Source organism: Thunnus thynnus, chromosome 17, assembly GCF_963924715.1.
Source record: "Thunnus thynnus chromosome 17, fThuThy2.1, whole genome shotgun sequence".
Classification (NCBI taxonomy): Eukaryota; Metazoa; Chordata; class Actinopteri; order Scombriformes; family Scombridae; genus Thunnus; species Thunnus thynnus.
Window position 1 is genome coordinate 5274855 of NC_089533.1, and position 14102 is coordinate 5288956.

A 14102-nucleotide genomic window follows, 5' to 3' on the forward strand; every position below is an offset into this window, starting at 1 on the left:
TTTCCACAATATCTGAATGTACAAACAAAAAAAAAGCTGTTAAAACGTAGAACAACTGTAAACTTTACAAGATATTTATACATCTATTTTTTATCACTATTTTTATTACAACCTTTAGTCACCCTGGTACGTTTATGATTGTAAACTTACTCTGTATAAACAAGGTGCTATAAATATATTGGAAACGTGTTTCAATAAAGTTTAAAAAAAAAAAAAAAAAAATTCGTCCAGTTTCCGGCAGTTTCCACTACTGCTTCCTTTCCCACCGGCGCCCCGTCACAGATTTTCACCATCTGAGGGCCGGCTACTGTTAAGGGCTCAATAGAGTGCTACATCAGTCACGGTAAGATTTCAAAAAGTATGTATATATGTAAGAAAGGTGTCTGTTTCCTCTCGAGTCTGTAAATAAATCGTAGCGGGACTTGTATGCGTGTAAATAGCTAGTTAGCTTAGCCGAGCTAACGCGGCCACCTGGCAGGGTGAAGCGTTAGCATGTTAGCAGTAGCCACCAACTAACTGAGTCAAACCTGTAAAAGAAAAATCCTTACACAAGAAGACAGATCAGGTCTTCTTAGTTGATCCAACATCCTCACTTGACCCTGAAAAAGCGAAATCAGTGCTGACAGAGTTTCTTTGTCTTTTCTGTCAGCATGTGACTCCTAAAGTGGAGGTGACGCTGCTGTAAAACATACAGATGCTGCTAAAAAAAAAGAACAAATATAACAATGTTTGTTGTAGCCGTGTCGACAGACATCCAGGATTATTTAATAAGGTAAATCTGTAGTGTTAACCCACAAATGGCGTCTTAAACTCTAGGGCTGCAACGACTGATTAATTTCTCGGGTAATCGATTAGATGTATGGACCATAAAATGGTGAAAAATGTTGGTCACTGTTTCCCAAAGCCCAAGATAACGTCCTCAAATGTCTTGTTTTGTCCACAACTTAAAAATATTTAGTTAACTGTCACAGAAGATTTAAAGAAACCAGAAAATATACACATTTAAGAAGCTGGAATTAGATAATTTGGACACATTTCCTCCAAATAAAAATGACTCCAAACGATTATTAATATAGCTGGCAATTCATTTTCTGTCTATCGACTAATCTACCGTTGCAGCTCTACTAATAAGTAGGACAGTGTTCAGGGGTCAATGATGACTAGCCCACTGCGCAAGCTGATCAGTGCCTATTGTTTTAGTGCATTGCTGGAGAGATCAGTGCTGTTCATTGCCTGAGACCCTACACACATCTGCATAAAGTTAAAGCTGACACGCTGTACATCAGTTGTTTGAATCTTGGCTGTTTGGTCACAGAAGTCTGTCGCTTTCAATCTGACTTCAGGTCATGGCGAAGTTCAACGCCCCTGTGATCCAGGACAACCCGTCCGGATGGGGTCCATGTGCGGTCCCAGAGAAGTTTAAAGACATGCCCTACCAGCCTTTCAGCAAAGGAGACCGTCTGGGAAAGGTTTGTTTTCTCTCATTATTTACCGTTAAAGTGGTCTTACATTTGTTCGCTGTAGTTTTCCTAACATTGTTTTTTCTGTCTATCAGGTCGCTGACTGGACTGGAGCAACTTATCAAGACAAGAGATACACAAGTTAGTATAATTACAAATTCTCAACATGTGGGAAAGACTGACTTTTCCTGTACTTAATGATTTGAAATGGAAAACTTGATTACATTTATTTTAAAGGGAAATGAAGCATATGTGCTCTTTATTAGTGTTTGTAGAGGTGTTCAATCCAATACACATGGTTTATTGTACGGGTTCAAGTTTATTCTTATTATATTATGTCTTTATTTTGTCCTCAGATAAGTATTCCTCTCAGTTTGGAGGCGGTAGTCAGTACGCCTACTTCCACGAGGAAGATGAGACGAGCTTCCAGCTGGTGGACACTGCCAAGACGCAGAAGACCGCCTACCAGAGGAACCGCATGAGGTTTGCTCAGGTAACGCAGATCAGGCAACAGAAGTGCTCAACTCTGAATGAACAGCAATTACATACAGAAGTGTTACATATCGTATTTGCAGTAATCCAGTAACAGAATTATGTTTGTTTCAACAGAGGAATCTGCGCAGGGACAAGGACCGCAGGAACCTGACCCAGTTCAACATGCAGACGCTCCCGAAGAGCGCCAAGCAAAAGGAGAGGTGAGGATCTGTCAAAGATCTGCGATTAGACAATGTTCTATTATATGCAAATCCTTTGTTGTTCAGGCAATCCTGTTTTAGTTATCTTTCAAACGAAAACATCAAATTCTCTGATTCTAAATTTGTCAAATTTAAAGGTTTGCTGCTTTTATGTGTCATATATGACAGTAAACGGAATATCTTTGCGTGTTGGACTGTTGGATGGACAAAACGGGACATTTTAATACTTCTTGAGATGTGGGAAATTATAACATGTTTTTCATGTTAATTATCAGACTTATAAATAGTGAAAATAATTGTTAGTTGCAGCCATAGTTGGATGTGATTATTGTAAATTAATATGTTTATATATAACTTTGTGAACAGCTATTGCATGTTGCCATGTTGGCCAGGTCTCCCTTGTTAAAGGAGATGATTTATCTCAAGAGACTTCCTTGGCGAAACAAACTATAGTCAAGCATTTTCTCTGTTAAGTTCCAGCATGAGATCACATTTACTCGTCTTGTGTCGACAGCTGGTTGTAATGACTTTATTTTAACCTTGAGTGTTTGTCTTTCCAGGGACCGCATGCGCCTGCAGAAGAAGTTCCAAAAGCAGTTTGGTGTCCGTCAGAAGTGGGACCAGAAATCTCAGGTATAAACTGACTGATTGGTTATATTTATTGACGAACAAGATAAACACGAATCCTGGTGACTCATCTGTCATGTCGCTACTGTCTCTAATAAAATGTCCTAAAATAATTTAAAATGAACTTATTTCAAGATGTTAATATATGGGAAAAAAAGTTGTTGGAAGGGTGTTTTTGTGGGGAAATTCTTTGTTTGTTTGTAGAAGGTGTAACACAGATATATTAAGTATGTTTTTGAGTATAATAAATACATTTGTTGAGGATTTTTAGTCATAAAGATTTTTTTTTTCTCCCACCTATACGATCTTTCTCCCCGTGCATCTGCATTTTCCTCAAGGCCCAGCTGAAGCCAAGAGACTCATCTGTGGAGGTGAGGAGCGACTGGGAGGTGAAGGAGGAGATGGACTTCCCCAGGCTGATGAAGATGAGATACATGGAGGTGGCTGACCCTCTCGACATGTAAGTGAATCACACAGGGTGGTGAAACAGACCTGCTCTTGGTCAGTGAGCTCTCTTTAGAGGGATGAACTTGTGTTTCCTGTTTCCTCCAGTGAGTGCTGTGGTGCGTTGGAGTACTATGATAAAGCTTTTGACCGGATCACCACCCGCAATGAAAAGCAGCTCAAAAGCATCAAGAGGATCTTCCACACTGTTACTACCACTGATGATCCCGTCATCCGCAAGGTTTAAAGTTGCACTTTTTTATAAAAGAAGCTGTTCCAATAATCACATTCTCAAACCAAAGTTTCACAACATCTTGTCTCTTTGCTCTCCCAGCTGGCTAAGACTCAGGGTAATGTGTTTGCCACTGATGCCATCCTGGCCACTTTGATGTGCTGCACACGCTCAGTCAACTCCTGGGACATCATTGTGCAGAGAGTGGGCAACAAGCTGTTCTTTGACAAGAGAGACAACTCTGACTTTGGTGAGGCTTCGTGAGATCTAACAACACCTGATTACAACCTTACAACTCGCTGGTGTGTCTTTAACATTGATTGCTTCCCTCAGATTTGCTGACTGTGAGCGAGACCGCCAATGAGCCACCGCAGGATGAAGGCAATTCTTTTAATTCTCCCCGTAACCTGGCGATGGAGGCCACATACATCAATCACAACTTCAGCCAGCAGTGTTTACGCATGGTGAGAACAAACACAGTTTTACAGCAGCGTGTTGCTGCTACCACGACAAAACAATGTTTGCTCAGTTTCTCAATATAAGGTGAAAACTTTCTTGTTTTAAATAGGAATGCAACTGACAATTATTTGTATTCTGATGCTGATATCCTCAAATGTCTTATTTGGGTCATCCAACAGTCCATTATATTAAATTACAGTATTAATTATTAAATTACATTAAAAATAATATTTTTGTAGGAAAATTCATTGCAAATCCATTGATACAGGTTTCAAAGTGGTCAGACTTATAGTTTAGACATCAGAACCATTTGTTTGACACAAAGTCCATGCACAGAGATTGCCTCCCCATTGGTTTACATTGTAAGGTGTAATGTGGCACTACAACTTTCAGGGCTTATAATATCTAAACCGTTCGAGTTATTACAAAGTTTTTAACAACTTTTGTTCAGCACAGTGTCATAAGTCATGTATTCAAGTTTGAAGTCGATACCATTAACGCCCTAGGAGGAGATAGCGTTTGTTTGGTATCCAAAATTGGGGAAAAGTCATACTGTCATGTGTGATTTGCGGACTTACTGTTGGATTTAGGTCAGGGGTGTCGGCGTATGATTTGTAGGTCTTGGTGAGACGAATAATTGAGATTTGGTTCGATTTCTCTACTGCATTCTTACAGGCTGTGGTGGCCACATTTGTTACATAGGTGGTGCTCTTGAGCACATTTTGGCACTTGGGGGTTAATTTTTACATTTTATCAAATTTTTTCCACAAACCCGATGTGCGTGCCAAATTTGGTGAGTTTTTGAACATGTTTAGGGGGTCCAATTTAGGTCTGAAGTGGCGAGATAATAAAGAAACAGAACAGATACAAGAGGGTCTTCGCCCCTTTGGGGCTCAGGCCCTAAAAATGGAAAACTTTGGTATCTATAAATAAGGAGGACTGACTAAATCGATTTACTTCATGAGGATAAGACATGTTTTTGTTTTCTTAGGGTGGAGAGCGGCACAAGTTTCCCAACCCCAACCCATTTGTGGAGGAAGATATGGACAAGAGTGAGGTGGCATCTGTAGCCTACAGGTAGGTAATGAAACCTGCTGGTTAGATCACTGTCACCGCATAGTGATGTGCAGTAACTTAAAACATTTTAAAGTAAACTTGGTCAATAATGACATCAGTGATTAAATACAAGACCTAATCAGGAGCTACTTGTGTGATGGTGGGATGAAGGCTTCTCTAAAAATCTAAAAAGCTCAAATGAGGTTGTTCTAACATAGTGTAAATCAAACTACTTAATAAGCACTAGTCTGTATCGGTGTCATTTAATGTGACAGCTGTTTCCTCTCAGGCTGACGGGTTGTGTTTGTGCTTCAGGTACCGTCACTGGAAGCTCGGGGAAGACATCGATCTGATCGTCCGCTGTGAGCACGATGGAGTGATGACCGGTGCCAACGGAGAAGTGTCCTTCGTTAACATCAAGACCCTCAACGAGTGGGACTCCAGGGTAAGAAGAAGCAAGAGAGGAAATGTGTTTAGTGGTTTCAACAGTGGGTGATGTGCATGTGCAGAATTCTTAAAGCAGCTATAATCAATATTATTCATAATAATAGTGTATGAACTGATAATGTGTAATGTGAGAGGTGTCACTTGTAGTGATGAACCTACAGAGAATTATCAGTGACTCTCGGCTTTACGGAGCAAGTTCAACATATCAACTTAAAAGGTGATGATGCGTCAGTTGTGATCACTACTTGTTTCCACTACCCCCAAAAAATCAGTTAATGCAGGTTTAATGTCATGAGAATCTTGTCATGATATAAAACACAATATTCAATCTTCAAATCTGGCTTTCTAAAGGTTTTCAATGTTAAAATAAATTGTTGTTTCAACTGAACCTAAAACATAAAATTCATCTGGAGACTGCAAGTCAAAAAAAGTCAATTTTCAAAGCTAAATATCCAACGGCTGCTATTCTTGTCTGTTTTGTTTGTTTTGACAAGCAGAAGTCATGATATCAGCAAACAGAGTAGTAAACTTTAATCCCCTTTAACCCTGAACACACACTCTCAAACTTGCAGAATATCTGTCAGCACTGACACATGGTTCTCATTGTTGCACTTACACAAAGTTATATGTGTCATATTTAAAAGTTGGGAATTCAAATGCTGATTCAGCCATTGAATAATAAGTAAAAAGCACTAGTGAATAGCAATCCTTAATCGTTACTGTTGTGTAAAAGAGCTTTTGTTCCTCTGTTTCCTCGTTAGTATTGTAACGGCGTGGACTGGCGTCAGAAGCTGGACTCTCAGAGAGGAGCCGTCCTGGCCACCGAGCTGAAGAATAACAGCTACAAACTGGCCCGCTGGACCTGCTGCGCCATGCTGGCTGGATCAGAGTACCTCAAACTGGGGTGAGGAACGCACTCAAGAGATTTTTTATCATACTCTGTATGTGGATGAATACAGGAGATGTAGAGATGAGGGCAGCTATGGATCAGCAGGTAGGGGGGGTCGTCCATTAATCCCAGAGGTGGTGGTTCCAACCTCGTTACATGTCGAAATGTCCACGAGCACTAAACCCCAAGTTATCCTGATGGTAGGTGTGTGTGTGTATAAAATAAACTGTAGAAGTATGGTATAAATTGAGTCTATTAGGCTTGAGTGGTAGTACGGTATACCAGGTTATTTAGAAATCCCAAAGGTATGATTTTCAGTACTGTCAAAAATACAGACGCTCCTCTTTCTATTAAACTGATATGGAGATGTTGCATTGAGGTGATGTATTGTTGTGTACAGCACACGCCAACAGAGGTCAGTCTTTACTGGTGGAACAGGCAGCTGAACTGAGAAAGATGGGTGTGGTGGGGATAACATTGCAGGACTAGTAAAAAAGATAAATGCTCCTGCCCCTGTTTGGGAGTATTTTGGGTGTAGTCCTGATGATAAAGGTGAAAGTTTCTGAGCAAATCTTGGAGGAGCAGCTGAGATTGATGACTGACTTCTATCAGCAGCAGCTCAGCTTTTATGTTTTTTTTACACAAATACAATCATATATCCCAGTAAAATGTGAGGAAGATATGAAAGTATGAGAAAGTAGATAATGCCCAAGCCTACTGCTAACTGTTCATTAGCATTCACATTTTATTTGTAGATTAGTGGACTGCTAGCGTTAGCCTTGCTAAATAAATTTACCAGGTGATTCACTGGTTTGGGTTTCATTTTCAGCAGTGCCTATGTTACCTTCAGGGGCCCATTTAAGCATGTTTACAGATGAAATCCTGGAAAATCCTCAAATCCAGTACTGACTGGAGGAAAAAAAAACATCCCAGGTTTCACTCATTAAAGCTTATCAAAAAATTAAAACAAACCTGCTGCCTTTTTGATTGTGCTTTACTATTGTAGCTTGTTAAATGAAGGATGGTTATTAGTGACTTAATTCACTCTAAATGCATCCTTGTGTGCTCGTCAGGTACGTGTCTCGATACCACGTGAAGGACTCTGCTCGCCACGTCATCCTGGGCACTCAGCAGTTCAAACCCAACGAGTTCGCCAGCCAGATCAACCTGAGCATGGAGAACGCCTGGGGAATCCTCCGCTGTGTCATCGATATCTGCCGCAAGCTGGATGAGGGCAAATACCTGATCCTCAAGGACCCCAACAAGGTGAGTCGTCACGGTTTCTACTAGTGCTGGTTTTAATGGTAGAGACGGTTAATGATTGTGGAGCTGATCCGTCAATATTCTGTGTGTCGGTCAACAGCAAGTGATTCGGGTGTACAGCCTGCCTGATGGAACCTTCAGCTCTGATGAAGAGGAGGAGGAAGAGGAGGATGAAGAGGATGAGGAGGAAGAAGGTGAGATTCAGTTGTTACTGCCATTTTTATATCTATCTTTTTTTTAATGTAATGTACATTCAGTTTGGATCTATTGAGAATTACTCGCTAAACTTGTTTCCTTGCAGATTAATCCTGAAATCTGTTTTCTTGTCTTCTGTTCTTATTCTAGATGAAGAGAATTGAAGTGTGGAGTCTGCTACAGTGACCAAAGCACCACACGTACAGAAACACAATTTAATTCCTTTTGACACTCAATAAAGAGAAGATTGGCCAGACTGTTTTTTGCTTGTGTGTGTGTTTTTTATTTTACAGTTTACACTATTATTAGCAGCTACTGTATATGTTGTAAGTGCAAGTCGTACACAAACAGTGTCTTGAAAACATCTTAAAGGATGAGGCTGGAGATTTTCTATATTTTCCATTATGTGCAGAGCCAAACCAACAATGAATTGACCTACTGACAAGCATTGTGTGTGTATCGAAAGCCTGATATATCTTATTCCTCTGTGCCGTAGACCTCCATTGTCGCCCAGAAACTATTAAAAACACATCGGTGAGCCACACCGCTGCACCGGGTGACGTGTTCCTTTATCACAAAGACAAAAAACAGCAATCACCTTTTCAGTCTCTGGAGAGTAGTTCCATGTAAGGCAGACACCACTGAGCATGTGCGGGAACTCAGACCATCTAGCTTATTGTGCTACATATCACAACCACTTGATTTTGTACTAAAGCTCTTTGAGACACCTATGCCTGGGCCACACAGCCTACCTCTACCTGAGCAGTGCATGTGTGTTGCTGAACTGCTGCGTCTCACAGGCCTGCGATGTTCACGCAGACAGCGTTGCTGGCAGCTCTCTCTACATTGTTTGACTTTGATATTAGAATGTTTCATATCATTTCATTATAAATTTCCTTTATATTATAAGTGTGTGATCAATTGTGAAAAACAATGTGAGGTGAAAGCGGCTTTCTTTCTGATGGGCATCGTGGGGTCTGGTTGGGGATACTTCTGTGTCAGCCACATACATTCCTCACACAGGATGGGTTTTTTTTTTTTAAATTGATTATACTGATTATTCGGCCAGTTAAACACCTGCTGTTACCGCTCCAAGTGAAGAAAATCCCTCCAGACGACACCAAGTTTCCCAAACGAGGCAAACACACTCCGACAAACAAACCTCCAAACTGTCAGGAGGGAAACTGACAACAAATAAGGAAAATAACAACACCAAATCTCCGCCTGGAAGCAGGTGAAAAAAACAGGCAGGAGCCCCGGTTTGAACTAATATCACAGAAAGGAGTCGAGAAAAGAGGCTCCGTGTGTCACAGACTCTCCGTGCTGGAGTCCTGGGCTCCGTGGCTGCTATAATCTGTTAACATCGACACCGAAATGAAAAGCAAGAGGTTCCGCGACGTACACTTGCTGCTTAAGCTGCAAGCTGTGTGGCGTTACACAGAACTACTCTGCAGAGACTGAAAATGTGATAAGTTTCTAAACAAGCTAACGTAATAATAGTTTAGTTTAATAGTTTTTGGTCTACAGCACAGAGGAATTAGATATATCAGGCTTTGGATACACACACAATACTTGTTAGTAGATCAATTCATCGTTGGTTTGGCTCTGTACATTTGTTGACCATGAGAAAATTTTTTTAAAAACTCCCCAGCTATGTCTTTGAAGGTTGGTGCTCTGCTTATTCCCAGATGAACTTTAGAGACATGTCACCGAGTCTCTCCTGAAGGATTTGATCCACTCTTTCACTCTGGGCGTCTGTAAAGGTGTTCTTCCAGTCACCGATCTGACCTGTAATGAAAAACAAAACTAGACCTGATATCTGTGTGTGTGTCTCTGTACAGGAGCTGCAGTGTTGTTACAGTACGTTACCTTTACGCATGAAGTCTCCATTGAGCTTCTCTTCTGGCAGGAACTTATAGTTGGCTTTTGAGTCTTTTTTCATGGTCTTAAATGTAGATTTTTCCACAACTTGCTGAATGGATGCTTCACTGAGGTTTTTCCCCAAGAAACTGCAAATCTTTGTTACTGCCGTCCTCAGGTCCTAAAAGAGAAAAAGAGCAGCAATAGAGAAAGAAGACTCTTTAAGTTAACATATACCCTTTTGTTAAATGGATTAAGAACCATTAACTGAACAACCCAACGATGCAAATGAATGATGTCTTACCAAAAGCATGTCCTCATAGGTCAGAAAGAGAATGTTGTACTGGTCTTTGTTAGAGTGCCACACCCTGATGTGGTCGAACCAGGATGATGCGCCAACTGTATAATGAAATAATTCATCCCTTAATTAAACTTTTTCCTTAGACAAGTATTTTTTTAATTAATCTATCCCCGTAGTCTATAACAGGATTATTTAAAGTCTGATAGTATGAGCCCCATATTAGATAAATACAAATATTGATAGTGTAACATTAGAAAAGTCAATATTAATAGATTTTTTTAACTCCTACTATATTCTATGATTGGGGGAAAACTGTGCTCGCTTTTTAGGAACATACAATTCCCATAATGCATTGGGGGATGTAAACAGGAATTATAACATTGCCATGGATTCAGTGGACTATGGGCTACAACAGAGACATGTTATTTTTAACCTTTATTGGTTTATATTTTGGCAGTATGCCAAATTACTTTTTTGCAGTTTCTGTTTGCAATCTATCCATAAATGTACAGACAACTATCAGTGAATTACTTTAAAGAGTTAGGCTTGCTCTGCAATGTGACAATCTCTGGTCTATAACATGTACCAAAATGGTACCAGAAGAATAAAAGCTTTAGTTTCAGTTCTGTAATTATCTACGCACTCATTTCTAGCCATGCTTGCAGCGTGACTCTTGGGATGGATGGTCCGCCACTTCCAGACTGAAATATCTCAACAAGTATTTGATGGATTTCCATTCAAGTTTGTACAGATATTAATGGTGACCAGAGGATAAATCATGATTACTTTGGTGACCCCCTGACTTTTTCATTAGCACCTCCAGCTGGTCTGTATGGTTTTGAGTGAAATGTCTTAAAAAATAATTCTGCTAACAATATTATAATATTATATTTGATATATATATATTGTATTATTATTTTTACTGACTATTTTCTTCAAAAATATCATATTTTACCTATTACTGGATAATATAGTAGTATAATAGTGTATAATATAGTTGGAAATGCAAATGAATATCCTACATTTGGGGCCTGGTAAGCTATATTAAGTCAGAAATCAATATAATTCTCATCTACATACTTTGCTTGGGGTTAAATAATTCCTCTGTGTAGCTACAAAATCTACTGACCAATGCAACAGAAAAGAGGTTACTTTACTAATGTTACTACAGTAGCAGCTTTGTCATTAAGTATGGTAACCAATAGCCTACCTACTCTTGTAGTGTCCTAGCCCAAAGATTTAACAAATTTCCACTGTTCTCAATATCAAATTATTGATAAAAATGTTCATAATTAAATGCTTCATGTTCTCAGGTACTTCAACACAAACACACAATCAAGACTTAAACAAAATTAAAATTTTAAAACTTTTTCTGTTAACTTTTCCTGATCAGGTGGTTATCAAGTGAAATTTACCAGCACTGGACTCTATCTGCCCAGATAGTCACCCAGACTCTGGAGGTTAGATATCTCACCATTTCCCGCCAAATACTGCTCGAAAAAGAGATCAAAGCTCTTGGGAGACTCCAGGTCAGACATGGCATGACTGAAGTGGTAATAAGACATGATGTTGTCCTTTGGGTTCCGCATCACATAGATGATCTGACACAAAAACAATAAGCTCAGAGTTGATACATACCAATCTCATGCCAAACTCCATTCAAATTATTCACTATTCACTATTCAAAATTTAAAATTGAAAATTATGATATGCTAAGTTTGACTTTGCATCACAATCTAACCTAGAAAGTGAAAAAAACCCCTCATAATTTTAATTTTCACTTTGTATTTTTTTTTTAACTTAGAGCTGAATAATTAGAGCAGCTCTCATAATTAGAGCTGAAACAATTAGTCAATAGACAGAAAGTCAATGTGCAACTACTTTGATAATCAATTAATCATATATGTACATTTTTGTCAAAAATGCTAAACATTTGATAGTTCAAGCTTTTCAAATATGAGGATTTTCTGCTATTCCTTGTTTTACATTATAGTAAATTGAATATCTTTGGGTTCTGGACTGCTGGTCAAACAAAAAATTATAACACTTGGGCACTGGGAAATTACTATTTTCTAACATTTCATACAGACCAAAGGTATAATCTGTTAATCGAGTTAATAATTGGCAGATTAATTAATAATGAAAATAGCCATTGCAGCCCTACTCATAGTGAATAATAATAATTACAAAGTGCTTTACATGGTTAAAACATTTAAGTACTACAATTAAGCAGTAAAATCAGATAATTAAATTTGAATAAAACATTAAAATAAAAGATATAAATAAGATATATAAAAATATAAAAGTAATAAGAATAAAAAACTACAGTAGTAATAAAAAAGATAAGACATGTTGGAAATAAAACATTGTCGTATCAATTAAATAAAGGCCTTTCTCTGATGTTGTGATTGTTACATATATGAATTATTTTTGAGATTCAATATTTGTAACTTTCTCTGTATATATTTTTTTAAATTTTCATTTTCCTGGCTGGTTTGAACTTCCATAAAATGCTGACCTTTGCCTTCTTGTCCTTCAGTCCCGGAGGCAGGAGAGCCGGGGTGAGGTGAGAAGCGAAGAGTCGTGGTGACGGTCGCAGAGAGTAGTCTTCACGACCCTCCCTGTACTCCAGCCACGGCATCTGCTCCAAGTTGTTGGGATATTCATTCAGACCCCCGTCTAACTCACAGATGGAGATGATGATCTGTTGAGTCCATATAGTGCCTGTGTGCGTACATAAGTATAGTTATCAGACATTATAATCAGGTCAAAACTTAATGCAAATAATGTGATACTGACCTGACTTTGGATAAGTGACAAGGAATATGTCACTGTCTCGTATTTCAAAGCTCTGGAGGGAATCGATGTACTCTGCAGTTGTGTAACCAACTGCAAAGTTGTAGTTTTTATATCTGCAAAGATACTCAGTGATCTGCTCCATGTTACCTCTGAATCACAAAGTAAAATGAGAGAAAGGTTTGCATATGGGACCGACTGAAGAGAGGAGTGCTCACGGTTAAAGTAGCTGGACTTTGATTTGTGCTGTTGACTTCTTCATGTGTAACCTATGGGTACACACTGCCATCAACAGTAAGCTTCAGATATAACACAGTATTGCTGCTTTATTGTTTAAAGGAAGAGGCATCAAATAATTATTACTTTAGGAGTTTTAGCTATATTCATGATTATGTAATAAACAGTGGTGGAAGAAATGTTCAGATCCTTTACCTAAGTAAAAGTACCAATACAGCAATGTAAAAATACTCCATTACAACTAAAAGTCCTGCATGAAAAATCCTACTACAGTAAAAGTAGATAAGTATTATGAGCTTGATGTAGTTTAAGTATTGCAGTAAAAGTAGTGGTTTGGTCCCTCTGACTGATATATTATTATATATGACATCATTAGATTATTAATACTGAAGCATCAGTGTAAGAGCAGCATGTTACTGTTGTAGCTGCTGGAGGTGGAGCTAGTTTCAACTACTTTATATACAGTTAGCTAGTTTAGGTTCCCAACCTAGGGGTTGGGCCCCTACAAAAGGTCCCTGGATAAATCTGAGGGGTCATGAGATGATTAATGGGAGAGGAAAGAAGAAAAAACAAAGTTCTGATACACAAATCTGTTTTCAGTCTTTGGACTTTTTCTCTAATCTTTGATTTTTGCTGAAATATTGGATCATTTGAACATTTATTGAAATCAAAACAAAAGCCCAAAAGGTTGGAAACCACTGGTTTCATCTTTAACAATGTGTTGTATTTTAAAAGCTTGTTTTATTATCCATTGTGTCAAATCTTCATCTGAAAAGTAACTAAAGCTGTCAGATAAATGAAGTGGAGTAGAAAGTACAATATTTCCCTCCAAAATGTAGTGGAGTGGAAGTATAAAGTAGCATCAAATGGAAATACTTAAGTAAAGTACAAGTACCTCAAAATTGTACTTAAGTACAATACTTGAGTAAATGTACTTAGTTATTTTCCACCACTGAATATAAAATAGATTTGAGTTACATTTTTAAAATTTCTATAACACTTTACAGAAGCAGTTTTAATTAGTGATGAAATGAGAAGAAATTACTTGTGGGGCTTTAAAAATACAGTTCATCAAGCATCAAATACCTCTTTGTGTTTCCTCGGACAGTGTTTCCCTGTTGAGCTGTGGTGGAAGTAAAGT

At 38.6% G+C, this 14102-nt stretch overlaps 2 protein-coding genes across 3 annotated transcripts; one reads left to right on the forward strand and one right to left on the reverse strand.

The window, feature by feature from the left end:
- Window positions 1-204: 204 nt before the first annotated feature.
- Window positions 205-8028, forward strand: eif3d (eukaryotic translation initiation factor 3, subunit D). 2 transcript variants are annotated; one of them, XM_067616118.1, is made up of 16 exons: window positions 205-343; window positions 1344-1469; window positions 1556-1601; window positions 1817-1953; window positions 2070-2155; window positions 2716-2788; window positions 3121-3242; window positions 3335-3467; window positions 3561-3708; window positions 3792-3922; window positions 4909-4994; window positions 5289-5418; window positions 6182-6324; window positions 7383-7575; window positions 7673-7766; window positions 7918-8028. In XM_067616118.1, the coding sequence occupies exons 2-16, from the start codon at window positions 1347-1349 to the stop codon at window positions 7929-7931; spliced, it is 1659 nt and encodes a 552-aa protein (XP_067472219.1). In that variant the 5' UTR covers window positions 205-343; window positions 1344-1346; the 3' UTR covers window positions 7932-8028. The 2 variants fall into 2 exon arrangements, with proteins under 2 accessions (XP_067472219.1, XP_067472220.1); XM_067616119.1 differs by having other exon boundaries at window positions 3127-3242.
- An 18-nt stretch (window positions 8029-8046) lies between these two features.
- On the reverse strand, window positions 8047-12970 carry sult3st1 (sulfotransferase family 3, cytosolic sulfotransferase 1). Its single transcript, XM_067616120.1, has 6 exons — window positions 12728-12970; window positions 12447-12652; window positions 11403-11529; window positions 9932-10026; window positions 9637-9808; window positions 8047-9555 (listed from the first exon to the last, which is right to left on the reverse strand). Exons 1-6 carry the CDS (start codon window positions 12867-12869, stop codon window positions 9446-9448), a joined length of 852 nt encoding a protein of 283 aa, XP_067472221.1. The 5' UTR covers window positions 12870-12970; the 3' UTR covers window positions 8047-9445.
- Window positions 12971-14102: the final 1132 nt, after the last annotated feature.